We start from the raw sequence: 26651 nt of genomic DNA, 5'->3' as shown, positions 1-26651 counted from the left end.
GTAGCCAAGGGAAGGGGACTCAGCTCTTCACCTGTCTTTTCAGTGTCCAGTAACCTAATCCATATGCAGCTGTCCTACAGCTGTTTATTTTGAATGCACCTGCAGCACTGTGCCTATGTTAAAGCAAATTCTTGTTGCAGTTAAATGAGTGCATCTCTCAAATTCTTTATTGAATGTAACTTCACCTGCTGCTAGAGGGGTTAAATTGTAATATTCTTTAGCACAATCGATGGTGGAGAGAAGAAGAGGAGCCTGACTGGGCTCCTGCTTTTGTTCGGGATCTGCTCTCCACAGCACATCCACACTGCATCCAAACAATGCCAGGCACCTCTGGAAGTTCTCCAAAGGCAGCCTGTGTCAAAATGGCAATTCAACAAAAGCCAGGGTACACAGCATGCATGTCTCCTTGGTGAATAAATTCACACTGTTTCAGCTTTTCCCAAGACTAAACAAAAGTTTAATAATTGCTTCTCCAAAGCTAAGAAAGAGGTGGGCCTGAGGGAGGGGGTGTATTGAGGCAATATTAAATAGTTACTCTTGGAAAGTGAAAATGGTGTTTGGACAGGCAAACAAAGAGACACTGTGATGCCAAGTATCTGAAGGAAAACCTTTGGTCTTTAACATCAGTGCTCAGTGGCTGCCACGCTCCTGGGCTGCCTAACACAGGCTTTACATTTCAGCTGGGAGGCTTTGCTGCTGGGAGGCGGCAAAGTATTTGCAGATGGTTACAGGCAAACCAGTGAAGTCCTGCGAGCCCTGTGGTGCATGGCTAGGTCTGCAGCACCTGCAGTGCAGTCGTGCACATGGGACCGACTGCAAAACACAGGGGCACGTGCTGGTGCTGGCACTTTGCTTTTCTATCGAATGCTTCTGGTAGTCTGTTAGTCTCATTCCTGGGGCAATGAGCTTCCTCCACTGCTTCAGAGGGGCTGACCTGCTCACCTCTAAGACAAATGCTGCAAGCAGCAAACTGGGGGCATTTCAGTGCAGTTGCTGAGGCTTTGTGCTCTCTGTTGAATCAGGCCATGCATTTCTGAAGGTATCAAGATGTTATGTTCAGAGCTCCTACGCTTATTCTTTGTGGTTGTAGTCCAAAAACTAGTTTGAGGGCTGGTTTTCTTTCTCTGTTTTCTCCTTAAGAAGCTGTCTACCTATGAACAGTTCTCTTCCACTGACTTACTGAGAAAGAGACCTGGTTTCAGGGAGAGAGTCCAGGTAGATGAGGTGATGTGTTTTTGCTCCAAGACAGGAATTCTGGGTCTTAGCAGCTGGTTGAGTGCCTAAACCAGGCTGAAAAACCCACTGAAGCTGGAGGCAACGGGCTTGGGATTCTGCCTGGGAACACATGTATATCCATCCCCTGCTGTTCCCAGAGTTGCCAAGTATTTAATCCTCTGTGGGCTGGGACTTGAAAAGGTTGTATTTGACCTCCTCTGAATGGGAAACGCCCCTGACAGGGTACAATGGAAAGAAAATCAAGTTCAAAGAAAGACAGGAATGTGGCTTGCTAGAGTTGTGATTAGATTTATAAGTTGTTGATTTGTTTATAAGATGTGTAGATTTATAAGGATGTGTCCCACCCAGCTATTTGACCATTACCATGCTGTAATGGGTGGTGAAAAACACCTGGCTATGGTCACCTTTTCCTTCTGCAGCACTGGAGCACCTGCCAGCAGTGTGTTGGTAGGCACTACAGCACAGGAAAAGAGATCTCAGACTTTTCATCCTTGATCTATCAGGGTTTAAATGCAAATATTGATGTTTTAAAACTTGGAATTCCTTTATATTTTGGAAAACTCCATATTTGAATATTGTTTTTCAAGCCCCTTATGGTGCTGCAGTGGTCTGAGTGAGGTTAAACCTACAAAAAAAAAAAAAAAAAAACAAAAAAAAACCAGCTTTAAAAGAGCAGCAGCACCAAGCAGACCTTGTGTGCAGTGGGTGGCTTTGTCTTTTCTGTACAGCCAAATGTCACAACTGCAGGTAAGAATATTTATCTCTGTAGCATACATGAAGAGACCATAAGGAGTCATGGCATCTCCTTGCTACTCTCTGTTCAGCAGTACTGGGGAGGGTAAATACCCTCAGTGTGCAGATGCCCCAGCTCAGGCCATTGAGAGAGAGCCTCCCCTCAGAATATTATCTCCCACCACAAAATTGCTTTGTTAACTAATACCAGCTGAGATGTTTTCATAGGGAAGTAAATAAATAAGGGCCTTCCTCCCTTCCCCAGCTTGTTGCAGGGAAACCACCCACGATGTGTTTGAGGGGAAAGAAAAGAAACAAGCTCCCTGATGTGCAAATCCAAAGGAACTGAAAATGATTGATTCCTCCCTGTTGAGGTATATTGTAAATAAGGGCTTTGTCTCCCAGCCTTAGAAAAGGCAGTGTCTTTAGACCAGGTCCCCTTCCTTGTGCCAGAGGGGTTTCAGCAAAGAACAAGGGGGTGAAAGCAAAGCAGCCTAGTTGGGGGTTAGGGAGGAGCAGTCTGTGCTCCTCTGTGGCAGAGGGTGAGGCAGGGGATGCTGATGTGGTTCAGACAGGGCTGAGGAGCTGCCAGAGCCGCCTGCTCACACACCCAGGGAGTGCCATGGCCAGGAGGGCAAGGATGAACACCCAGAGCTGCCTGCAGCTCTGTCTGCTGTGTGCAGTCTTGCCCTGGTGCTAATGCGAATTTACAGTCTGAACTGGCTCCAAAGCCCTGTTTAATACTAGCAGCCCGGTCCTGTGGGGCACCACTGTGTGTGGCCCTGGAGAGACATGCCAGCAGATGGTTCCTATCCCTGAGAGCCATGCAGCAAAGAGGCAAAACATCCCAGAGGAGGCACAAAGATCCTGTGTATTTCTAATCCTGTGTATTTCTAAGTGGGGAAACTGAGGCATGAAGAAACAGCCACTGCAAAAATGTGATAAATAAATCCTCTGCCTCCACTGGCAAGGAGATAGGAAGTGCAGCCATATTCAGGGGCAGGCTGTGGGGAAGCAGCAGGATTACCCCATACCTGGGTCTTAGAACCATAGAATAGTTAAGGATGGGGTAGACCTCTAAGATCATCTGGTCCAACTGTTAACCCAGCACTGCCATGTTCACCAGTAAACCGTGTCCCCACGTGCCACATCCACACATTTTTTGAACACTTCTGAGTATGGTGAGTCAACCACTTCCCTGGGCAGCCTGTTTCAATGCCTGATCACCCTTACAGTGAAGAAACTTTTCCTAATATCCAATCTAAACCTGCCCTGGAGCAATTTGAGGCCACTTGCTCTTGTGCTATCTCTTGTTACCTGGGAGAAGAAGCCAGCCCTTGCCTGAGTACACCCTCCTTTCAGATTGTTTAGGAGAGTGATAAGGTCTCCCCTGAACCTCCTTTTCTCCAGGTTAAACAACCCCAGTTCCCTCAGCTGCTCCTCACAAGACTTGTGCTCCAGACCCTTCACCAGCTCTGTTGCCCTTCTCTAGACATATTCCAGCACCTCAATGCCTTTCCTGTAGTGAGGGGCCCAGGACTGAACACAGGACCTGAGGTGTGTCCTCATCAGTGGGAAGTACAGGGGAACCATCACTGCTGTTACTGGTTTTTTTGGGGGTTTTTTTTGGTTTTTTTTTTTTTTTTTTTGTTTTTTGTTTTTTGTTTTTTTTTTTTTTAATATCTCATTATTTTTATCCAGTAAATTGCACTTATCTCAGCCTGTGATCTCTGCCTGGTGTCACCCACCAGAGGGGAGTAGGGAGGAGCAGCTCATGGTTTTCTTTATAATGGGAGCACTAAATTGGGTGCACCACTCCTAAACCATGACACAAGGGCTTTATTCTACTCCCTGTTTCAGTTTTCCATCTCAGGAGATGGGTACTTGTTGGGGAAGATGAAATAGGAAAACCTTATAAATATGATTGCCTGGCAAAAGATTTAGAAAATGCAGACATTGAGATGAGAACTAGATTTGAAATAACAAACTTTGACTACTGAATAACTAGAAAACAATAGTATAGCCAGGCTGAAAGCAATCCCCCTTTCTGATTAAACAATGCCCTTTACCTGCAGATAGGTCCAAAGGTCAAATGGAATGCTCTGTCTCACCCCCAATGTATGGTTCATCCCACACCTGTGACCCTCCCCTGAAGTATCAGGTATCTGTGACCCCATTGGCCCAAGTCCTGTTCCAGCCCACCTTGAAGCCCCCTGATAAGGTGTGCCCGAGGGACCGGACGCTCTCTTGGACCTTCCCCTGGGACCCTCACCTGGAACCCTCACTCCCTCTCTCTCCCTCTCCCCCTCTCCCTGGGCCTGCCACGAGTTGCGCCTGGCAACTCCAAGCAGGGCCTTTCATCCCTTTTAATAAACCACATCTTCTAAGACCTGACTTCAGAGATCTCTCATCCATCCAAACCGTCCTGGAGTCCTGCGCTCCCTACAGGTACTCCAGGGTTCCAAGCTCCCTGTGGGTGGCTGGGGCCACCCTTGATGCTCACTGCTGGGTCTGGCCAGCTTACCTGCATCAACCTGGACATGCAGCATCTGGGAACCATTGGTGTTTAATCCTCATGCCTCAGTCCTAGACATGGCCTTGGCGGTTTCCCTAAGTCCACCATGACCTCTTTGCTGGTGACACTGGAGATGCTAAGTCCCCACTGCATGCAGGCAAGTGGTGAGGGAGACAAGGAACACCTGATGCTGGAGCTTTGAGGGCCTACCCTGTGTAAGCCACAGAGGACATTTTCCCCCACATTGTTCCTCACATTGTTCCTTCCTCATCAGTTTTGCTGGAAAGACCCTGACAAAGGGGCAAAGCAGAAAGTGTTACTTACCCTCTCCAATAAAACTCCCACAGTCCTATGGACCCCTCTAGGGCTGAAGAAACAACTGACATATGAGGTGTGCTGATGCACTCCGATGGATCTTTGTTGGGAGGCAGGAGAAGTAGCAAAGCCCCTCCCAGGAAGAAGAATCAGCTGCCCGCTCTACGGAAAGCAGGGAAGCAAAGTGATGGATGCTGCTGTTCCTCCTGAGGGAGGTACAGCCACAAAGAGGTGCTAAAAGCACTGGGGGAGCAGGGAGGTGAAAGTGGCAGGGTCAGGACAGGGTGGCTGTACTGACACTCTCGGGGTGCTGCTCTGACAGACACCAGCTCCCTCTGCTGCAGTGGGACTTCTTCCATTTCTGAAGTTGCAGTCATTAGTCACCAATCTGATGGCATTTCATCTCTTATACCAATTTACTGCCCTAGCTGCTGATCCAGGCTATAATCACTTTGTTTTTTTCCCAGGGCCAGGCAAGAAGTAGACTGGAAATTAGTTGAGAGCTGAGGTGAAATGAAGAAGTATGGTCCCCCAAGGAAAAGCATTTCTCAGTTAATGAAGTGTGAACCCAAATAGCAGGGAAGGGCTGAAGAGCAGCAAGCCATCATATTCATTAAACCTCTGCATACTCTGAAACATAATGAGGGCCACAGCCATCCTGGTCAGTAGCCACAATGTGAGGCAAAGGGTCAAGGCTGGTGCAGTGAGATAGTCAGAGGCATCAGAGTCACGTATCTGCACATTTCTTGTGTTCCTGTGCTCCTGTTAATTTCTTCCCCACTTTAAAAAGAGGAGAGATAGAAGAAAAGATGTCATAGAGTCTCTTTTCAGGTGGGAATTGCAATGCCACTTTGGTTAGTTGTAGGTAGTGTTACTGGGCTGAGGGATGAAATTCCAAAGCCACAAATCCCACTGGCAGGCAGCTGAGTGTGTGGGAAGAGGTAAGCTGGCAAGCAACTTCTGCCCACTGTCTGTCAGGTTCAGGGTGTCTTTTGTGGCTGCTCTATCAGGGGTCTGACAGCCACACTTCTCACATGCTGGGGCCTAAAAGAAAAATGTGCCACTCATTTTATGGTCAGGAGTAGCCTCTTGATCATGCACTGCACTCAAATATTGTACATACGCACAATACATATGCATACAAATGTGCCCTGTCTCCTAACAGCAGTAACTGGTCTCTTAGTCTTTTTGGAGATAAAGTAAATAATGAGATTAATTTCCTCTCCTTTTTTTTTTTTTGATACCCTTGTCAGCAGTAAAGTATATTAAATACATTGCAAGCAAAAGCCCTCATGCTACCTGAGAAAATACATTCATTTAGGGAGACACCATGCCAGCAGGTTTTCAGCATGTATCTTTATTGCTAACTGGTTCTTTGTAGGCACAGAGATAGGTCATGACCACTGGCAAATCACTTGAGCTCCATGGAAAATTTTTTTTCATATAAACAGCATTTTCAGATAGGCAGGATGAACTTACCATCCTTCTTGAAATGTGGAGGGCTCTGGGTGTTGAGCCTGGGGCATTGCTGGAGCAGCAGCAGGATCCCAGAGCACCACGTTCAACCTGGGACTCCCCACTCCAAGCTCCTGTCCAGGCCAGGGCATCCTGGGGACAACCTGGAAATCTGCTGACCCCTTCGGTGTATAGACACATCCTGGGGTTTTCCTGGCCTGTGTTTTGTAAAACCCTGTCAACCACCACCACCAGAGGGACCAGCCTTGGGGAGGGCAGGGTCTAGGGAGCAGGCTGTATCCAGCACCCTTGGAAGCTCTGTTCTGTCAAGCTCCAACCCATAAAACCCAAAGCTCCTCAAACTGCTAATGAGCTCTGGCCATGCAGTGGCTCTACTCAGAGCTGGAGTAGAGTGATGTCCCTGATGAATGGGATTTCAAGTGCACACCCTGAGGTTTCATCCACTGAGGTACCTCCCTGCTCCCACCTCCTACCCAGCCTTTGTACTGCTCCCATGGCTTCCACAGCCTTTCTGGGACGTGGGGTCTGCCTGTGGACGTCTGCCACCCCTGGGGTGGAAGAGCTGTGGTGCTGCTCACATCTGAAAGAGATTATGTCATTCTGAAATACTAGGGTGAGCAACAGGGAATTATGAGGACCCCAAAGGCAAAGCCCATGTCTCTGCTGGGGGGGGAGTGAAGCAGGGGTGAAAAGAGGGTCCTGCCAAGAGAAACCCTGCTTCCTGGAGGCCCAAGAGCTCTGTGATACATGGACAGCTGTCTGCTTTCATGAGGGCAGGAGAGGTTATCGGCAACCATAAAGAGCACAGAGTAAACCCTTCCCATGCCTCTCTGTTCTGATGTTGTGGGAATATCAGCAGAGGGAGAAATAATACATCAGTCAACTGACACTGTCCACAAAAAAAAAAACCCAAAAAAAAAAAAAAAAACCAAAAAAACAAAAAATAGATTTTCCAGTAAAAAGTGTATTTCTGTGGCTTCTTCCCCACCTGCAGAGCAGAGAAGACAAATATTACCTAGTTTTCACAGGTGCTGAGCACCCAAAAATCTCACTAGCTTTAGCAGGTGGTGCAGATGCTTGGGTCCTCTGGAAGAAAAAAACCAGGTCATAAATCTCCGTGCCTCTACCAGTGTCATCTTCAAACTTTTTAATTAAAAAACTCTGTCTTCTATTGTTTCTGGGATCTGGAAATTAATTGTCATTAATACAGTTTAAGGTTCTGTTGCTCAGATCCTTTTGTCCTTCAGGTGAATGGTATGATCAGAAATCTGTTACAGACTGTATCCCTGCTGCCTTAAGGAAAAAACTTAATCTGTTTTTGAAATTCATTTTGCAAGTTGTGAGCCTCGTTGAACTCTGTGCTGCTGCAGCTCCCCTTTGGTAGCAAGTGGTATTTCAGGTGAGCTGGCTGTGTGACTGTATCACATCACTACTGCTGCTAAAACAGGTCCTGTGAATAAATGTGGAGAGGGGAGACAGCAAGTGAAATGAGATATATTTTCACTATGTGAACCTAGATGGAAATTTTCCCAATATTTCACATCCATAGTCATATTTTTCTTTTTCTCTCTTTTTCCTCTTTTTCTTCCCCCGTATGTGCGCGTGTAATCTACAGCACATTCCGCATTGCTTTGCTCCTTCATCTTTGTCTGTCAACACCTCCCAGGCAGAGGCCTTTCTCCTGACTTCTTTCTCCCCACAGCTAAGAAACAACGAGTAACCATGGCCGCGCCTCGTGCACTGTTCCCTGAGCCGTGTGTGGTCTGTATGGTATGTAGCCCTTACAGCCTCCTGCATTTGCTCAAAAGCAGCTGGTGAGCAAAGAGCACAACAGCACACACTGGGCTGCCAGGGCTGTACCTCTGTTTCTTGCCTGCTCTTCTGTGCACCATGGGAGGATTTCTTATTTGCATGTTCTCTACTTCCAGGTGTGCCACGTGTGCACAGACATACACTCTCAAATGAAAGACAGTCGTGTTTCATGCCTTTTCTGCATCTTGATCTGAAATTCAGAAAACAAAAATCTTGAGAGTAAATGCTCCCTTGGTGTATATTGCAGCTGGACCAGATACAGCTTTTCTTCACCAGCTTTTCCCTGTCACTTTGTTCTGCCATCTTATATCAATACTGCACTGCTCTGTGCCCTTGTAAAAGGGCACCACATAAAGGATGGAACTATTACTCATTAATAACTAATATTTTTTGACATTAGTAACATCTGCAACATGACAGGTGACTTTGATACGGAGAAGAAAAAATATAATTTCTCCATAAGCTTTGTAGCCTGCTTCGCTCTCTGGAGAACAGAAAAAGAACTGTCAAGGTTTCTTCTTCATAGTCAAGGTTTGAACACACAAATGTTGAATGGCCCAGATTAACAGAGGGTGCATTATCATTTTCAGCACCTTGTAGGAGCATGTCCACATATCACACTAAAATATATGGACTCGTGTAGTAATCTGATATGCACAATCACACACTTCTTCTACTCCCTCTGTTGAAATGCAGCCCTAGCTGTGCTCACATGTGAGCATTGCTCAGACCATGGATATCTCTGTCCATAGGCACAGGCTGTCATGGGGAGCAAGGGCAAAAGTGGAACTGATGCTAGTTAGTTTTTGTCTGACATCAAGGCTGTTGAAGAAAAATGCCTAGATTTGAGCAACAGCTTGAGATGTCACCTATTCATGTAAATTTTCTAAAACACTTACAGGAAAGCAATTATCTTACTCCATGGTTTATAGGTAACAGTACATAACTCCCAAGAGAGAATACTGGCAATTTTGAAAGCTACACAATAGTAAGTTTACGTGGAAGTGTATAAGGGAGGATTACAAAATACATTTAACTGTAGTTGCAGGAAGCTGGCCTTGGTGGTCCATCAAGTCCCTTCCTTACACTCCTAGTAATAGTGTACTAATCTTCAAGAAACTTACCTTGTAGCCAGTAAATGTCCCAGCAGCTTGTGAAAGATGGAGAAGCAGAACATTATAGTTGCCCATCTGTAGTCAGTGGGTGGGTGGCTCTTCCAGAGCCTTGGCTGTAAGGCTCTGGGTTGTGTTTTCTTGTTAGTCATTACTGCAAATGAAATAATTGCGCACACACAAATCATAAAGCAGACTACTTTTTTCCCCCTTCATAACTAAAGTGACTGAAAATGAACAACATGCAATCCTTGGTTAGGGATACAGCTCAAATCAAATCAACCAGCAGTATGAAATGAAGTCAACAGCTGATAAAACCATCAAATAAGCACATACAAGGTTGGAGAAATGAAGCCACACAACATATGGTGAATTTTATGAAACAATAAGTACTGTTCCTCCTTACTTCAGTTACACTTGACATTTGCCCACACATACTTTCTTTCTCTTTGCCTTCCTTAAAATCTTTGGGTTTTTTCTCTTGGAAGTAGCTGAAGAAGGTAACTTTGTTCATTTTAAGTCAGCAAGCATCACCTGTTGATGGTGGATATATTTGGTGTGACACCAGCTGAGGAAATACTTAGAATTTGAAAACTAAGAGTGGTTGGAGTTGCTTGTTGTTATTATATGCAATGTGATAGTTTTATTAGATAAGCCTGTTTTACAAGATGGAGTATCAGAGTTGTTTGGAGAAGCAGGAGAAGAAACCAAGGGAAACTTTCTGTCTCTGCTTCCTGAGAGCTCAGAGAAAGTCCTGACCACAGCCAGCTGACTTGGCCTAGCTACAACCCCTGAACTGCCCTGGCTCACCCAGGGCTGTGTGGGCTGTCCTAGGTGGTGAAGGAGAGACAGCACAAGTCAAGATGATACCCACAAAAAAGCCAGGAAAAGAGGGCTGAAACCCTGAAAACATAATTGGCATACATGCTGCAGGTTTGACTTGAAGTGTTTGGTGTGGGGATATAATGAGACGTCTCACAGTTATTAAGCTAAAGAAAGTAGATATGTTTCTAAAAGCAAAGATGTGTGAATACAACATTCATACAATACATCCTCAGTTAATTTCTTATTGGCCTAATGGCAGCTTGCTATGATAATACCTACTTCCCCACTGAAAATTATGTTAGCTGTCTATACAGAATGTTTCTTTTCTCATTCAGGTGATCAGAACTGCCCTCTGTGTGAGAGAGCTTGAGCTCAAGGATTTAAGGTTTCTCAGGAAATTCAGAAACATGGCTGTATAGATGCTGTATATCCACTGTTGTACTGCTTGTGTAGTTTCTAGGCTCTTGCTGTCACAATGAAGAACAGTCTTACAGAGGCCCTTCAGCAATCCTAGTGCCACAGAGGTTTCTTACTCCTTCCAATTTGCATGTCCTATTTGTTTAACGTGACATATTTATTGCTAGTTTCAGTCTTGCATGGTCGACCTACCTTACAGACTGTGCAGTGCAAAGCAGGAGGGAAAACTTAATGAAGGCAAGTCAGATGGCACAAGATATTCTTCCAGGCTTTTTCTGGGCTGAGGGAGAGACATTGGGTGCAATTTCATTTCCTGTGCAGATAGGCTAAGACCCCACCTGCCAGTATTGCTTGCTGAAGAGATGGGCTGCTGTACTTTACCAAAAGAGGCTGCTGTTATTTGCACTAGGAGAGGATTGCCCAGATTCTGAGACTTTGTTGGCTACAAGTGCTTCATGCAGTGGCAGGATAAAGGAATGAAATTTAGATGAGAAGACAACTCATGGAAACTTTGAGGGAAAGTAGCATTGCTACACTGAGTTAAATCAGGATTGGCATTGATCCTGGCTCTTGCTCCTACTTCACAATGCTGTCAGTGAGCTCAGGGCTCTGGATTGCTTGTGGTGACCATATGTTGATATGCAGAGAGCATTTCACCACTGTGTTTGCTGTTAATTAGCTGTAGTGATGCTTCAGTGATGCAGAGAAGCCAGGACTAAGTGGCAGCAGAATCTTCAGCCTGTAGGCAGTCCCAAGGCAATTGCCACGTACTTCGAGGCCGCTCCCTCCCAAGCTGCTAGTGCTGTTTACTGAGGTGACCCTGGCAGTTCTCTTCACTGTCCAAGGAGTTAAAAGATAACTCTAACATAGAGCTGCAGTTTGCTTCCTAGTTGTGTGAATTAGAATTTTCCTTTCAAGAAAATTATTTTTTCTGTTGTATGATTCAAAGGATTTGATTCCTTTCCGGCAGATACAAGATTCCTCAACATGTATATAGACAGTTATTTGGTGTACCAAGGAGGTGGAGCTTTGGGGCAGAAAGGGAAGCATCTTCCCAATAAAGTCTGCAGCAGCAATATAATGGAGAAAATTTTCCTGTTTTATACCTTACTTGGGAAACAGTTGCTCTCATGGCAGATAGTCACTGTAAAACTCAACTCTTACTGTGAGGAAGACTCACTGTGGGGGCTTCCCTGTGCAGGCACTGCTGCTGTCCCTGGTGGGGGAAGAAAAGAGCTGGAGCATCGGCCTGCCAATGGTTTACTTGAGCAAATCACCTTTATGATTTTCCTGCAGCCTCCCTGGCAGCTTGCTTGACCCCTTGAGTGCTACCCAGGTATCAGCAGGTGAGCAGCACTGCCACCAGATGAATGTCCATGTGGACAAGTAATTCTTTCACCAAAAAGAGGGCTTTTCTTTCTGTTCTGTAGAAAATCAACTAGAAGATATCTCAGAAGAAAATTCAGTTTCCATGAAACACTTGGGACAAACTATTGCCATTTTGGAGTCTGCTAGGATCTGATCAGGGTTCTTTCACTAATGAAAAGTGGCTGGGGAAAAAGCAGAACATCTTTCATCTCTGTCAGCCCAGCACAAACTGTTCTTTGTTTCTCCCCCTCTGCTCTTTCCCTGCTGCACAGGTGTCCTGTTCTTGAGCTGCAAAAGAAAAACTGGTTTTGTTTTCTTCTTGCTTTAATTGTGCTTTCTGAGTGTTTGTGTATAGCCAAAGGGCAACAGGCACCTGCTTGTACAAACTTCAAATAGACCCATTTGCTCTCATTTTTTAAGCAAGAGATTCAAGGGATGTCAAATGTGGGCATCTGTTTCTCAAAGGAAATAGTGGTGTCAGCTTGTCATAATTCACTCCTGCTCCTGCATCCTGTGTAGTGAAGCAGCAACCCACGCACAGCTGGAATCCTCGCCAACAAAAGAGCAACAGCAGGTAGGTGAAATCCACACAGTGCCTCATTTGGGTCTTTGAGCTTGGACTCATAACAAGATTCCAGTGTTGTGTGACCTTTTGCTAGGTTGCCAGACAGAGGTGAATTTTTCTTTTGTAGGAAAACAAACAAAAAAAATCACCTGACTTCAATGGATTAGCTGTCAAAAAGCTTTCCATGTGTGCAGGATTCTGTTTGTTACTTGCTTTTGTCTTCTGTTCCCAAGGGGTTAATTAAGACATGTATCCTTCCTGGGCTGTATTTTTACTGTAGAGAGACTGAAAACACAAATTTGTTTTTATCTATGACAATGTAGTCATATGTCCTGAATTGCCTCTGGCAGAGCCAGAAGCAGCTTAGGAGAGCAGCCAATATATCTCCCTCCTGATGCAAAGTTCCTCCTTGAAGGGCAGTCCTTGTGTTTTAATCAATATGATATATATGAACTTCAATTACTTTCCTTGCTACTGTCTGTTTCTCTGTTATTCACAAATCCTAGAGTTATCTGGAAACCCTTAAGATTTTGACTGTGTTTTTAATTTTGGCACTCCAATGAAGTCTGATTCTAGTCTAATTAATGCATATTAAGACTCATACATTCAGATTTGTTTCACCATTTTGCTTTTAAATACTGGAAAGTCTGTACTGCTCTGCCACAACATGTCTGCTGGTAAATGAAGGATTATATCCTCTGAGTTTTATCTCACACCATGAAGTTCAATATTTCCTGATTCCATAGAAACCTATTTGTTATCTTGCAGCTTATAGAGATGCTGGTGAGCATCTAAATATCCCTGCCTCAAGGCCCTGGATAGCGCAAGGGCTTGTGCAATCTGTTGTATTCACTTAGAGCCTTTCTCTTTAAAGAAACAAAACTAAGAACAGCAAAAACAAGAAGCAGGAATAAAAAAAGAGAAATCAAAATTTATCCAGAAGGGCTGGTGGGTCACAAAGAGGTAGAGGAGGAGGAGGAACCTATAGCCGTAGTCCAGAAGACCAGAAAACTCAGTGGATTTTGGCTCGAGTGCTATATGTAGGGCAAGCTCTTTGGCCTCTGCTCCAGTGAGGAAAGGATTTGTCTCAAGCTAATTTGGCTGCCCTCATTTGCCACACAAATACTGATTTTGTGGCAGCAAACCCAAACTATGAGGACCCTTCACGTGATGCCAAATGGAACACTATGGAAGAAACCAGAGCCATATCCACTGCCAGCCAGCTCCAGCTCTGGAGATCATCCAGGGGGATGCTGTGAGTCTTAGGCTGTTACAGTCCTACTTGCCAATAGCCTCTTCCTTGCTGGGTCAAGAGATATTTTTTATGTCAAGAGAAGGGGCTATATCAGGACTACACATGGGAATGTTTCTTTAAAAAGAGCAAAAGCAGGCTGCCACCAAAGGGAGCCCAGCCCATACTGAAATCTTAAAAAGACCCAGAGGAAGACAATGTCAGTGTAAGGATTTCTGCAGTTCTATATCCAATCTATAAAGACCATAGGCCCTATTTCTGGCTCAGTCAGCAACATGGAAGATAAGGGTGTTATATCTCCATTGAAGAGATTAATGTCAAGCATGAGGATTAGTTCTCTACAGTGCAAGAGATTAAGTTTGGATTTTGCAAGATTTCCCATTATCGGCTTTCTCCCCAGACAGTCCCCACAGGCCTGTACCACCATCCCCGGACAACACTGGAATTTTGGGGAGTGTCTCTCATTTAGCTGTATTTCCTTTTGTTCCAACTCCACATTAAAGAAACCATTGCACAGAAACTGTCCTTCACTGTGCAGATTTACTGGGCCTCTCCCCCATCCCCTCAAGGTTAAAACCTATGTCCTGAATTAGAAAGGGGAAAGGAGCAAGTTTTCTCCTGCCAGGTGGAGGGCTAAGGCCACAAGTCCCATTGTCAATCCAACTGTGCCAGCACCTCCTCCTCTGGCTATAGCCACCACTGTTCATCAGCTCACCTGGCAAATTGGTTTGTGTGAGCACTTGTGGTCCTGTTCCAGGCAAAACCAACCAGAATAACTCACAGCAACCTCTTACATTTTTAAAATTAATCCAGGTCATTTTGCCTGAAATGGATTAAGGGGTGCTCTGACTGGGAAGTCAGGGCAGAAATCAATTTTTCACCCCCTCTGAACCAGCTGAAGGAAAGGCTTCTCCTGTACTCAGATATCTGGACTAGCAAGAGCCAGGAGCAAGACACAGGTGTATGCCAGATGGAGATCTGAGAGGATGTGACAGCGAAGGATGTGATGACAGCCTCGAAATGCAAAGTGCCTATGGCCTGACTTCACCCAGGAGCTTATGCTCCAGCAGCTGCGGCTGTTTTGGATAAGCCTGGGTTCAGGAGGTTCCTCGATTCTTCTGCTGTTAAGATGATTTCCAGCAGTGCTTTTTGCCTCACTGGTTAAATAGCCCTCACTTAAGGCAAGGCTAGGTGCAAACCTGCCTCTTGCTGGCCAGGGTGCAGGGTGCAGGCCCCATGGTGCTGTTATCTCCTATAGTTTCAGCATTATTTTTAGCTTGGCTCTGTTCTTTTTTCTGGGTCTGTGTTCCACTGGCTGAGTAAAGTGCATAGAGGAATACTTTTTTCTGTTTGTGTTAAATAGTTAACTTCTTGAAGCAGAGACCCTGAATAGGAGGAGCTCTACCTGTTGGCAAAGCTGTACTTGAAGGAAAATCAGGGCTTTGTTCCTGAATCTTTGAGATGCTTTGATTGCATAGTAAGGCTTCATATCATAATAGGATCAAATAAGCTTTACAGAAAGTAAAACCAGAGTCACAGAAGAGAAACAGATGTCTAACTTTTCACAGGAACACATGCCAAGGCAGACAACATGAATCTCAGTGAAGAAAAGGTCAGACTCCCAAAATAATAAACCAATTTAATTATCTTTTCATTAATTATGTATTTCTGTGCAAACTTGGGAACAGTTTTACTCTCCCTTAAATTAACATCTTGGCAAAGGGAAAGTACTTCATGGTGTGAGGTGGGTGGCCAGCTCTGATTCAGTGCCTCTCTTTTATCTGCCTAAAAAACAGCAAGGGAAGAGCACAGCAGCTGTTCCGACTGCCGTCAGGAGGCACCACCATTCCAAGACCCTCCTGCCCATGCTTGCCCTCTTCTGCAAAATCTCTGACTTATCCTCTAAAAACTGAAGGAAGAGGAAGGAGGAGACTTTATATCTTTATTTATCACACTGGCTTTAAAACACAGTTTTTTAAAAATCTTTGAATTTATTACATTGTTATTTCCCACAGCAACTCTACATCAAGGCCCAGCATTTAGGCTGATGCCAGGCAGCCAGGGACATTAGCATGACTGACCTGTGTCTCCTTTCAAATGACATCACTCTCTTTGCATACTTAGTCTGCAGGACCCCATGGATTTGTAACATGACCTGGAGCTGCACTGACACCATACAGTTTATGCTCTGTCCCCATTGAGCTGATGATGTAGCAATGAAATCTGACAGCTAAGAAAAATGCATCCCAAATTGAATAATCAAGGAGGTGTCAAAGGAAAGGTTCTGTTTTATCATGACCTATAAAACAGTAGGAAAAGGCCCTGTGCATTTTCCTCAGTTTTTAATAGATTGCTTGATGGGTTGTGCTGAGGTAAATACACACGTGCATAATGATAGCTTAAAAGTTATTGTGTCCATACAAATGGTCCCTCACAATACAAAAAAAAAAAAAAAGAATAATAGATTATGTATGAAAATGCAAATACTTCTATATCTTTCTTGTCAGTTTTTATTTTGCACCTTGTGGAAGCTTCATTTAATCTCTAGCAAGGACTAATTTCCTCTGGGTTCTTAGCCTTGTCCTTCCTGCCTCTAATACCAGATAGGCAACCCAATCACAAACAGTTAAAAGCACTATCATGGGGTGAATATAATCATGGCCAGTAACTGGGCAACTGCCCACTTAATCTGATTACTGGCCTGTGACGCACCGTAGCCCGTTAACCTTGTTCTGACCAGCTTCCTGACACTTGTAGCACAAATGAAGTGTGACATGATTAAATGAGACTGATCAGTTTTGCTCACCATGACAATACCCGTCAGCTGCTGTGCTGAGGATTTACAAAGCAGTGAAAGCTTTGAAGTCCCATGATTTAGCTGTTATGATTGCTCTCCTCTGGCTGGAAGGATGGCTGTCCTCTCCAAGCACATGCAGTTCAATGAGGACATGGCAACTTTTCCATGGGGGCTCACTATAGATCCCTGCAGGGCCCCGCTCATTTCCCAGAAGCGTGTCTGCAGAGCAGGGGTGGGTTTGGTACATATCTGATATAACAGGCAGATGAACTTAACAGATGAGAGAAAAATGGGATAGTGCAATGGGAGAGAGACAAAAAGCAAACACAGCTCTAGGAATATATTTGGTATTCAAACTATATTTTAACATGTTTTTGGGGTAGTTTTTGGACAGATAGTTTAAAACTGAAAATATTAGTCATGTAACAATCCAAGTACTCTGTATCAGGTTGTTTTCTAATGGCTTGAGCTGCATTTAGGGGGTAGGCTTTCTGCTCCGAAAGGATAATTTCTCTTATGTATAGCCTTGCATATTTTAAAGACAAAACTACTTTTAGAGTCATCCTAATCCTCTGTATAATGTTTTGGACTGTCTCCCCTGGGCACTGGAGGAGAGTGTCTTTGCTGGAAAGCATACTGGGTTGCCTGCTGTTGGTGCTGTTGATGCAGTGTTCTGAGCAGCTACAGATGCTACATGTCCAGTAAGTTAATGTGCGGATGTGCCCTTCATAAAGTAAAAATTATAAAAACCTCAGCTTACCTTGCAAGCTCTCTTGTTTACTGGAAACGGCTGATAGGGAAAAAGGAAGAAGATACAAAGAGGAGCATTAAGTTGAAAAGAAAATAATTACCATGGATGAGAAATGAAATCAATGAAAGTATTTTCCTCGCTGCCAGGGCCATTTATTTTTGCTAATCCATGTGCATGCAGGCACAGGACATCATGGGAGATGACTAAACACACATGAGAGAGCTTGATGCTGGCAGGCCAGGGGAAACACTGTCTGGGAAGACAGTAACTCATTCTTCAACTTTGGTAATTTTGTGAAAGATTTCAGGGCCAAGCACTCACAAGTTCAGGATTACCTAGCAGAAAATTATACAACTGTCAACAAACTGAATGGTTTTGAGTAAAGATGAACAAGGCATGTAAGCTAAGTCAGAGACTACTGTTAACTTATCACTTGTCTGACCTTAACTGCTCTCTAATTACAGTGTCTAGGTCCTGGGTGCTTTAGATAAATGGCTATAATAATATAATGCCTGTTAGAGGAGGACTGGCAGTGCTTTGTATGTAGACACATCAGGTGGAGAAGGGGACTAAGGGCATTAAGTCCTCTGAGACAAAGTGCAGACAGATCTGATGCCAGCTGCCAGCTTCTCCTCCCTGCCCACTGCCTGGGATGACACTGCCATGGGGCCCAGCATGACCTGGGGGGGCCACCCCAGCCCTTGCTTCCCCCTCCTTGCACCCTTCCCCTCTCCCAGTGAATGCTGCCTCAAAAGATAAAGCCTCAGATGGCCCAGGCATGGCCAGGGGCACTTCACTGCTCCCATGACACATTATTAGTGGGCTGTGGTAGTGCAGGGAGCAGGCAGCGGGCCACGAGGCTGTTTTGCTTGGCAGCAGGCACCCCACATTATGGCACTTGTAATGTATAAGCACAGTAAGGCGTCCAGCTGATGTGTGCCAGGCTACTATGCACTGCCAACCACAGCATGGATGGGGTGGCCTGGGAGACAAGGATGGAGTCTCTAATCTGTGAAATCCGGTCCCATCTGATGGTCCCTCGGTGGGGCACGAATCCCTGGCAAGCTAACACCAGGCACCAGTCTAAGCTTCTCTTTTGGAAACGCTCTAGGGGAAGAAGCCTTGACAGGTACTTAGCCCTGGCTAGAAAAACCAGAGCGTGGGGAACTTCCCAGAGCCTGTGCCCCATGGTCCCTTTCTTCCCCTAGGGAAGGACTGGTCTCTGCCATGCTGGTAGGCTTTGGCCACCTGAGACCTCAAGCTGAACACTGCCTGAGTGCAGCAGGAAGGCAGCTGCCTGCCTCCCCAAAAACAGGAAGGTTGTCTCATCACCTAAGGCAAATAGCCAGGTGCTGCACCACACTTGCAAGAATGTTTTTATAGCAGCCTTGTACAGAGGTCACAGTCATGGGTAGTGTCTTCCTTGGGCTGAGCACAGGGGCAGCACCCTGAGAAATTGTTATCCAAAGAGGTAAAGAGCAGCAGAGAAACAACCACAATGAAACACTGCTGTCTCCCAAAAGGGAACGTGGATGGAACAGGATATCCCCTTGGTCAGCTCATACAACTCACACCCACCAAGGCAAAGACTTTCTGGGCTAGTTTTACAGTGTGAAATTATTTTTCCATTCCTGATATAAATCCCCATTCTGAATGCAGATTAAATTCAAAGATTTATTGTCTATTTTTAATACTCCCCCCCCTTTTTTTTCCCCAGGTGCCTGCTCTTGCATTTCTCAGTTATTTCCTACAATGACACTCATGAAGACTCACTGTTAAACAGGAATCACAGATGCCATGAAGAATTCCCCAATATCACTGCCAAAAGGGAGCTGGAGGAGGTAAGAGTTAATGGCAAGAAATTTGTTTCAATTCTACATGCTACAAGAAAGAATATTTTAAATGTCATTTTGCAATCTTTTAAGAGTATCTTTTTCCTGAAAGGATTTCTTGGAAGCTCTTAAGTGCCTTTGGTAATTCTTTGCATTGCATTTAGGCCATACATTTCTGACATAGATGATCTGGGAACTCTATGTCCTGCTTCAGAACAATAGGGCAGACTCTAAACATTGGTTTAACTATTTTTTGTCTATTTGGGACCGGATTGATGCAAGATCTGTAATAATATGCCAGACAGAAGTTGTCTTGACCTGGAGATGTTAGATTGCCTGATGTTAATAGCTGTTTCTTAGCATTGCTGTTGCCTGGCTTACTCTTTACTTACCATTTGCTTTACAGTATCTTCACCGACCTGATGTGGTATCAATCCATTAACTCCTTCTTCCTCTGCACAGAACAGAAAAAAATTGTGTCCTCCTGACTTAGTGATGAAGACAGGAAATTTGCCATGAGAGGCTTATGCTATTGCTAAGCTCTGTCTCAGTCTTAAAGAAATATAACTTGTGTTGCTCTTTTAGAGTCTCCAACTCTGCTTGCCATAGGCTTTTCCTGATTATTTTTTCTTTACTTATCCATTTTCTATGCTTTACAATCTTTGTGAACTGTATAGAACCAAAACTTGTACTCAAATGTGTTTCCAAGATGGAGCGTTCTTTTTTTTTTTTTCCATGCAGAAATTAGAGTATGGACAGCTATCTTTTAAACACCTCTCAGCTTGTTTCAGGTCAGCTTAGTCTGACTTGCTAAATCTCAGTGTGAGTCACAATTTAGCCATTAAAAAGATCAAACTTGGAAATAATTGATTCACTCAAAAATAAAGTTTTGAAAAGAGGGTTTATAAAGACAAATCCCACTTTCATCCTATCCCAGCTAGTTCAGACACCAGCATTTCAAACAGTTCTGCTTGGCCTGACTTCTGCTAATGTCTGCCAGCTCAGGGAAGCACTTCCTGTGTATATCACTAAATTTTTACAAGTTAACCCAAAGGAATGCCTATACAGTGCTCTAGTCAATCTTGAAGGGCTTCTAATAATACATGAAATAAACACTCAGCAGCTACCAAATAAATCAATCACCCCTCTGGCCATCTAAGTGTAGGACAAGCCCATGCTAAGCATTTGTGCAACATCTCATGCAGATCTTTAAGTGTAACACAAAGAGTAATGAAGGCATTTTGTGGGCACTAGCAATAGCTTCTAAAAAATGAACCTATTTGACTTTGGGTAATTTTGTTTTCAGATCCAGATTTGCACTGGTTTTATATCAAATTTCAAGCCAGTGGAAATTTTATTTTGTTTTCAGTTTAAATCTGATGCACACCTATGAGACACTTGGGTCAGCAGAGCTGATTCAGGTTCACCTGGGTTCAAGCAAGGAGGTTCTCAGATATCTAAGTACGTGCTGCTGAGTGGGGAAACCCAGACCTTCTCCCCTACAGTTTCTTTTCTTTCTGCACAACCCTTGTTGTTATGCAGGCACATGTGGAGAAACAGGGATCTCTCCTGTATTCTTCTACATCCTCTCCTACAGCTCCTGTAAGACTGGTACATTTCTTCCAGCTTTTGTGCGGAGGTTTGATGGTAAGCCTACATGATAGAAACAGCTTCCCTGACAGTGATTTTGTGGTGTTTCCATGGGGCTCTTTCCATGAAGTCTGTCCACTGTCCCATGAAGTCAGATGGATAGTCCTTTACTGGATATCTTGCCATGCTCCTGTGTAATGTGAGCTTCATGTTACCACATGTGGATGCGTGGCTTTTCACAGTGCTCTGGTAATTCTGTCTGGAGTATAAGAAAAGATGGCGTCTCTCCTCATCTGTGAGGCTGGAAACAACATTTCATAAACATAACTATCCTTTACTGTAACTCAAACCTGCTCTTTTTGTTGGACAGAGGAAGAGAGGTTTTTTTTTGCTGGGGGAGTCCTGCTGGCCAATGCTGTGCCAGTGGGAATTGCTGACTGGAGAGTTTCAGGTGAGACTGGAGTTGCTAGGGCTCGAATTCCCATTCTGATTTGTGGCAAAGTCATTCATTTTGTTCTTGGCCCTGCTGATGTTGCAAATAACTTCTGGACCTGAAAAGTCTTTTGTGCTTCTGGCAGGTGAAGCAAATACCAATGGATGCATAAGAGAGGTCACTTTGGATTTCCATACAGACAGGTTTTCTTTTATTTTTTTTTTTCTTTCTTTAATGAGATTTCAGGAGAGGGTGAGGGAAGGTGGGTGATAAAACATTATGATGGAGCTTGTAATTGCTTATACAGGTTTCTAACCTACCTGTATTAACAAGAGTGTGATGGAAGAGAGGCAAGGGGCTGACTGCTCGCTGCAGAGTTGTGGGGAAGGGCAGGGATGCATGCAGGGGTAGAGAAGGGCCCTTCTGACATTGCATGCATAATCTAATCTAGGCCATAATAATTTCCTACTGGCTCAGCATCAGTCACATTGTTAGCCTAATGCTGAAATTAGATCTTGTCTGTCACTGACATTTGTTTTCCTATCTGCACCATCTCTGTACTGCAGTACTTCCTGGCTCAATTCATGTGGGACCAACAATCCCAGTTATGTCGATCCAGACGTAGCAGAAAGCTTTTACTGAGCACTCCCTGCAGACAAGGCAAACCATCAAAGTGAGTGTTTCAATATGCCATTGGTCTCTTGTGTAAAATAAGAGCAACTCCCCATTACAACTTGGGGTCTTATTCCCATCCAACACCCTGCACTGGTCACGAAGAAAGAGTCAATAATAAAAATATCACAGAATCATAGCCCTTATTGCCCTGGGTTTGGCTGGGACTGAGTTAATTTTCTTCAGAGTAGCTGGCATGGGGCTATGTTTGGATTTGTGGTGGAAACAGCGTTGACAACACAGGGATGTTTTCCTTGCTGATGAGCAGTGTTTACAGGGAGCCCAGGCCTTTTCTGCTCCTCATGTACCCCACCAGTGAAGCGTCTGGGGGGGGCACAAGAAGCCTTGAGGGGACACATCCGGAACAGCTGACCCCAGCTGACCACAGGGATGTTCAGACCACAGGACCTCACGCTCAGCATATGAAGCTGGGGAAGCAGAAGGAAGGGAGTACATTCAGAGTGATGGTGTTTGTCTTCCCAAGTCACTGTTATGCGTGACAGAGCCCTGCTTTCCTGGGGATAGCTGAACAGCTGCCCATGGAAAGTGGTAAATGAATTCCTTGTTTTGCTTTGCTTGTGTGCATGGCTTTTGCTTCACATATAGAACTTTATCTCAACACAGAAATTTTCTCACTTTTACCCTTCTGAGTCTCTCCCCCACCCACCAAGGGAGAGTGAGTGAGTGAGTGAGTGAGTGAGTGACTGACTGACCGACTGCATGGGGCTGAGCTGCTGGCTGAGGTCAAACCACAACACATGTCTAAATCCATACCATACTGTGTCTATGCTGTGTGCAGTAAAGCTGAGATGACTGAGCTGGTGGGACACATTCATTCAGTTGCTGCTTCTCTTCCTCTAAAGGCTCCTATAGAGATGCAGTGTTTCTGGCCCCTGCATCAGACCTTGGGTCATACAAGTTTGTGCTGTGATCTTTTATATTAAACATGACTTAGCCATTAAATTTCTCAGTTAGGAAGCATCCAAGTGTTTAGAAGCTGAGGCAAGGAAATGGAAGATGCACTTTCCTCAAATCAGGGCTGCTAGAACCACCACACTGAGAATGCTGCAGATACCGAAGTTTTCTTTTTTCCCCAAAAGGGAATGGACCCAAAATTATATTTCATTAAGGGGTTCTTGCAATAACCAGCGAGTTTTTCATCCTTCAGAAAATTAGAGAAACCTGGACAATTTCCTGTGTGGATCATAAATTTCTGCTGAGCCTCCTGTGCTTCCCAGGGTGCAAACTTCTTTCTGTACTCACTACTGATGATTGTACCTCGGGAGTGGGAGAAGGGATCTGAGCCCCAGTTTAAGCACCCCCTTTTGCCCCAGGAGGGCTGCAGCTCACAGGGTCTTGGCTCTGGATCTGTATAAGCTCCAGCCATTTCCAGTGCAGTTGTTTCCACTGGAGCCAGACATTGTGGGCTTCTTTCATATTTAATTGAGAGAACTAGGCATTTCTGGGCATTTAGGTCATCCTGAAGCAGACACTTAAAAAGCCAGATGAACCGTAGAAGTGCTTAAGAGGACTTTATCCATGGACAGCTTGAGGAACATTAGCCATTGAAAAGACTGAATATTGGACAAACTCCAAATTTCAAATTATCATTTAAAAATAAAATGTTTTAAACACGCATTTTAATGTAAAAACCCCATTCAATTTACCCTTGTTAGCAAACATAGAATTACTTAATTCACAGTTTTTCAAATACCAGCCATGTTCCGTTAGGAACTGCAAACACCATGGAGGTTATCTTCTACTGACATCTTGTTTCCTTGTATTTCAGGAGAGCTTCGAAGAGATAAGATGTGTTCCTTCCTTCACTTCTTACCTTATCACAAAGTAATTTTGTGGTCAAGACCGTTTTAAAAGACTGATTTAGAACCTCAGGATTCAATTCCAAAAGAATTAATTTAAGATCTGGCACTCAGAAAATTCAGTTGTAGCTTAGGGCTTATTTTCCTGTGAAGTTTTTAGGATCCTGGCTACTCCACTGCCTCCCACCTTGTGGTTTTAATTACTTGCCTGCTTCTGGTTACATTTCCTCTGCCCTGTATACAAAGGCATTAGTGTGAGCACCAAATATTTTGTGAAAATATTTTGAAAAAGATTCCTACATATACACTTAAAAGGCAGCTTTCACAATGTGATTTTTAATGACCTGGAGCAAAGACAGGCACTCCACTTCTAAAATAGACGTTTAACCAGAGGCAGGAGTTAAACTTCCAGACCTTCAGGTGACATAGACACCATGGGAGGTGCAACATTTTACATTAGCTGGGGATTTACATGCATAATGTAGTTTTAGGTTATTTTGCTGCAAATTACAGCAAATTTTCATTATCTAGACAAATCAATTTGACTTTTATTATTGATTTGTTAGATTCGCTTTAAGGGACAGCTGGAGCTAAACTACTAGGAGATATGCATTGATGCATTCATTTATTGATTAGCTACTTTACTGCCAAATAATCCCCCCTATTTACTTGTATTCATCTACTTTAGATTCTGGAAGCAGCCTGGAAAGTTCACACATTGCCCATTACCTCAGTGGAAAGTATTGATATGCTGATTGTCCAAGAGGTGATTGGATGACTTGGTAACAGCATAATCATCCTGCTGTTCTACATGCTGTTTATGATTACATCTTTCTAAATCATTGGCTGAAAATATTGACGTTAGGTAATGACTAAAACTCACATTTTGAATTAAACCCACCTGTTTCCCCCTCAAATGCAATAGATTTTTAATGAGTCCCTCCAGAAAACACAAGTACTCAGAAGATCAAGTATAATAAAACTGTGACCTGAGTGGGTGAGAGGTGGGAGGTGAGGAGCTTGTAAATAAGAACTCTGTCTGGCTTTGCCGCTAGAGAACTGTAACTATTGAACTTCCTAATTGATAAATAGGTGTCTTGGTTTGATCACAGACACCAGCCAAGCCCCACACAGCCACACATTCCCTTCCCTCCAGTGGGATGGGGGAAAGAATCGGAAGAGTAAATGAGGGAAAACTCATGGGTTGAAATAAAGACAGTTCAATAGGGAAAGCAAAAGCCACACACATGAGCAAAGCAAAAAAAGGATTTTATTCATCACTTCCCAAGAGCAGGCAGGAGTTCAGCCATCCCCAGGAGAGCAGGGCCTCCTGGCAGGGGTGACTTGGGAAGACAAATGCCATCACTCTGAATGTCCCCCTTCCATCGTCACCAGCTTTTTATGCTCAGCATGATGTCATATGGTCTGGGCTACCCTGTGTCAGCTGGGGTCAGCTCTTCCAGCTGAGCAACCTCAGCCTACTTGCTGGTGGGCTGATGCACTAAGCAGAAAAGGCCTTGACACTGTGCAAGCACTGCTCAGAAGTAACAAAAACATCTCTGTATTATCAAGGTTTTCAGCACAAATCCAAGACATAGACCCATGCTAGCACTGTGAAGAAAATTACCTCCACCTCATTCAAAGCCAGCACCATAGGTAAAATAGAAAGGATGCAATAGTTTGGAAAATGTTTTTATTTTGCAATTGATTCTGCTAGTGTAGCCCCCTGTCATTCCACAGAATAGGATTAAAAGATAAAACAGGCATCAGAACATTCCACTAGCATTTCTGATTTTGAACGCTGTCCTTTGTATCAGAGTAGTTGGAACTGGGAATTAATTGGCTTGAGCAAGCAATGTGGAATAGTATAGAAAGACTGGTCTGTAAGAGAAAAGATAAGAAAGGTGCCAGTAAGTATGGGGGGGGTGTGTTTGTGTGTGGGTGGCTGGAAGAGGGAAAACTGCTTTGAAAATGACCCAGCTGAAATGTAACATAGCTCAGAGTAAAATAAGGATGAGGAGAAACAGCTGTGTGCCACCTGAATGATAAAAATTAGGGGTGGTATCCTGCACCTTTTGTGATATCAGGGAACACAGAGACAACATCCAGTAATACTCTCAAGCTGCCATCATGGTAGGCAGAGTTGTGAGCTAAGCCACTTGCCTGCTGTCAGGAAATGCTGCTACTGCCCAGGCTTTCCAGCCTTCTACCATGGCAGTATGGGACAGCTCAAGAACAAAAGCATTGCTCTATCAGTCCTACACTGCTCAGGTTGTGGACATATTGACCTCACAAGACTTTTCATCTCTGTTTTCCAAGTCCCAAACAGGGAGGATTGTTAGAGCTGCAGCTCAGGCCAAATGGGAGATGAACAGCAGAGGGCCCTTTGCACACTGGGCAAAGAAAGAAATGAAAATGAATGGGCCAAAGCTTTGGGACCTCCCCTTTTCATAGCACTCGAGCAGAAAAGCCATTGGCTATTGAGAGCTACGAGTCTCTAACTTGCTGAGCCCAGAGCCTGGCAGGAGGGGGGGAAGAGGGCTCCACAGTTAAGATAACCTCATTCATACTAGCAGAACATCACAGATTTGGTCCATCATAACATGCTCTTTCTGGAGGCTCATTAAATCCCTTTTGTGCACGCAAAGAATGGACTAGCTCACATCTCTAGAGCCCAGTCCTAGAATTAACCATTTGCATGCCTGAGGAAGCGGTGAGGAGTGTGCTCCTGGGAGCACAGATGCAGGCCAAGGAGGTTGGGTGGATCCCTGAATCCAAGCCTGGTACTGCTGGAGCTCAAGGGAAGATGCATGAGTTTGCCCAGGTGCTTCCTGTCACTGTAGGCTCTCGAGCCCATGGTACACAGGGGGCAGGAGAGGCTTGCCTCACTCTTTGAGCTCCATCCTAGTTCAATTTGCTTTCTTTGAGTTCAATTACATTTCTGCCAATGTAATTGCACATGTCTGAGAACTGTCCCTTGCTTTTGGTTTGATCCTTATGTTTTAAACTGCCACAGTGATGAGGACCACACCAATGCAAACAGTTAATAGCTCTTCACATGTCAAGATGAGAGGAGCAAATGAGTAATTTCAAGGACTCTGAATGCCTGGTATGACTCCTCCTTTAAAAAC

The 26651-nt window shown here is 44.4% G+C and overlaps 1 protein-coding gene across 3 annotated transcripts in view; it reads left to right on the top strand.

The window, feature by feature from the left end:
* LDLRAD3 (low density lipoprotein receptor class A domain containing 3) overlaps positions 1-26651 on the top strand; it is a 203096-nt gene that overhangs the window by 69282 nt on the left and 107163 nt on the right. For all 3 annotated transcript variants that reach the window (XM_068193760.1, XM_068193761.1, XM_068193756.1), the window contains one exon: positions 18891-19014. Coding sequence is in view for 1 of the 3 variants with exons in the window: in XM_068193756.1 (XP_068049857.1) it covers positions 18891-19014 (124 nt within the window). In the remaining 2 variants the exon portion in view is untranslated. The remainder of the gene's footprint in view (positions 1-18890; positions 19015-26651) is intronic.

Source organism: Anomalospiza imberbis, chromosome 6 (genome assembly GCF_031753505.1).
Source record: "Anomalospiza imberbis isolate Cuckoo-Finch-1a 21T00152 chromosome 6, ASM3175350v1, whole genome shotgun sequence".
NCBI classification, from domain to species: Eukaryota; Metazoa; Chordata; class Aves; order Passeriformes; family Viduidae; genus Anomalospiza; species Anomalospiza imberbis.
The sequence above is the reverse complement of the archived record's forward strand: the minus strand, read 5'-3'. Positions and strand labels throughout refer to the sequence as shown.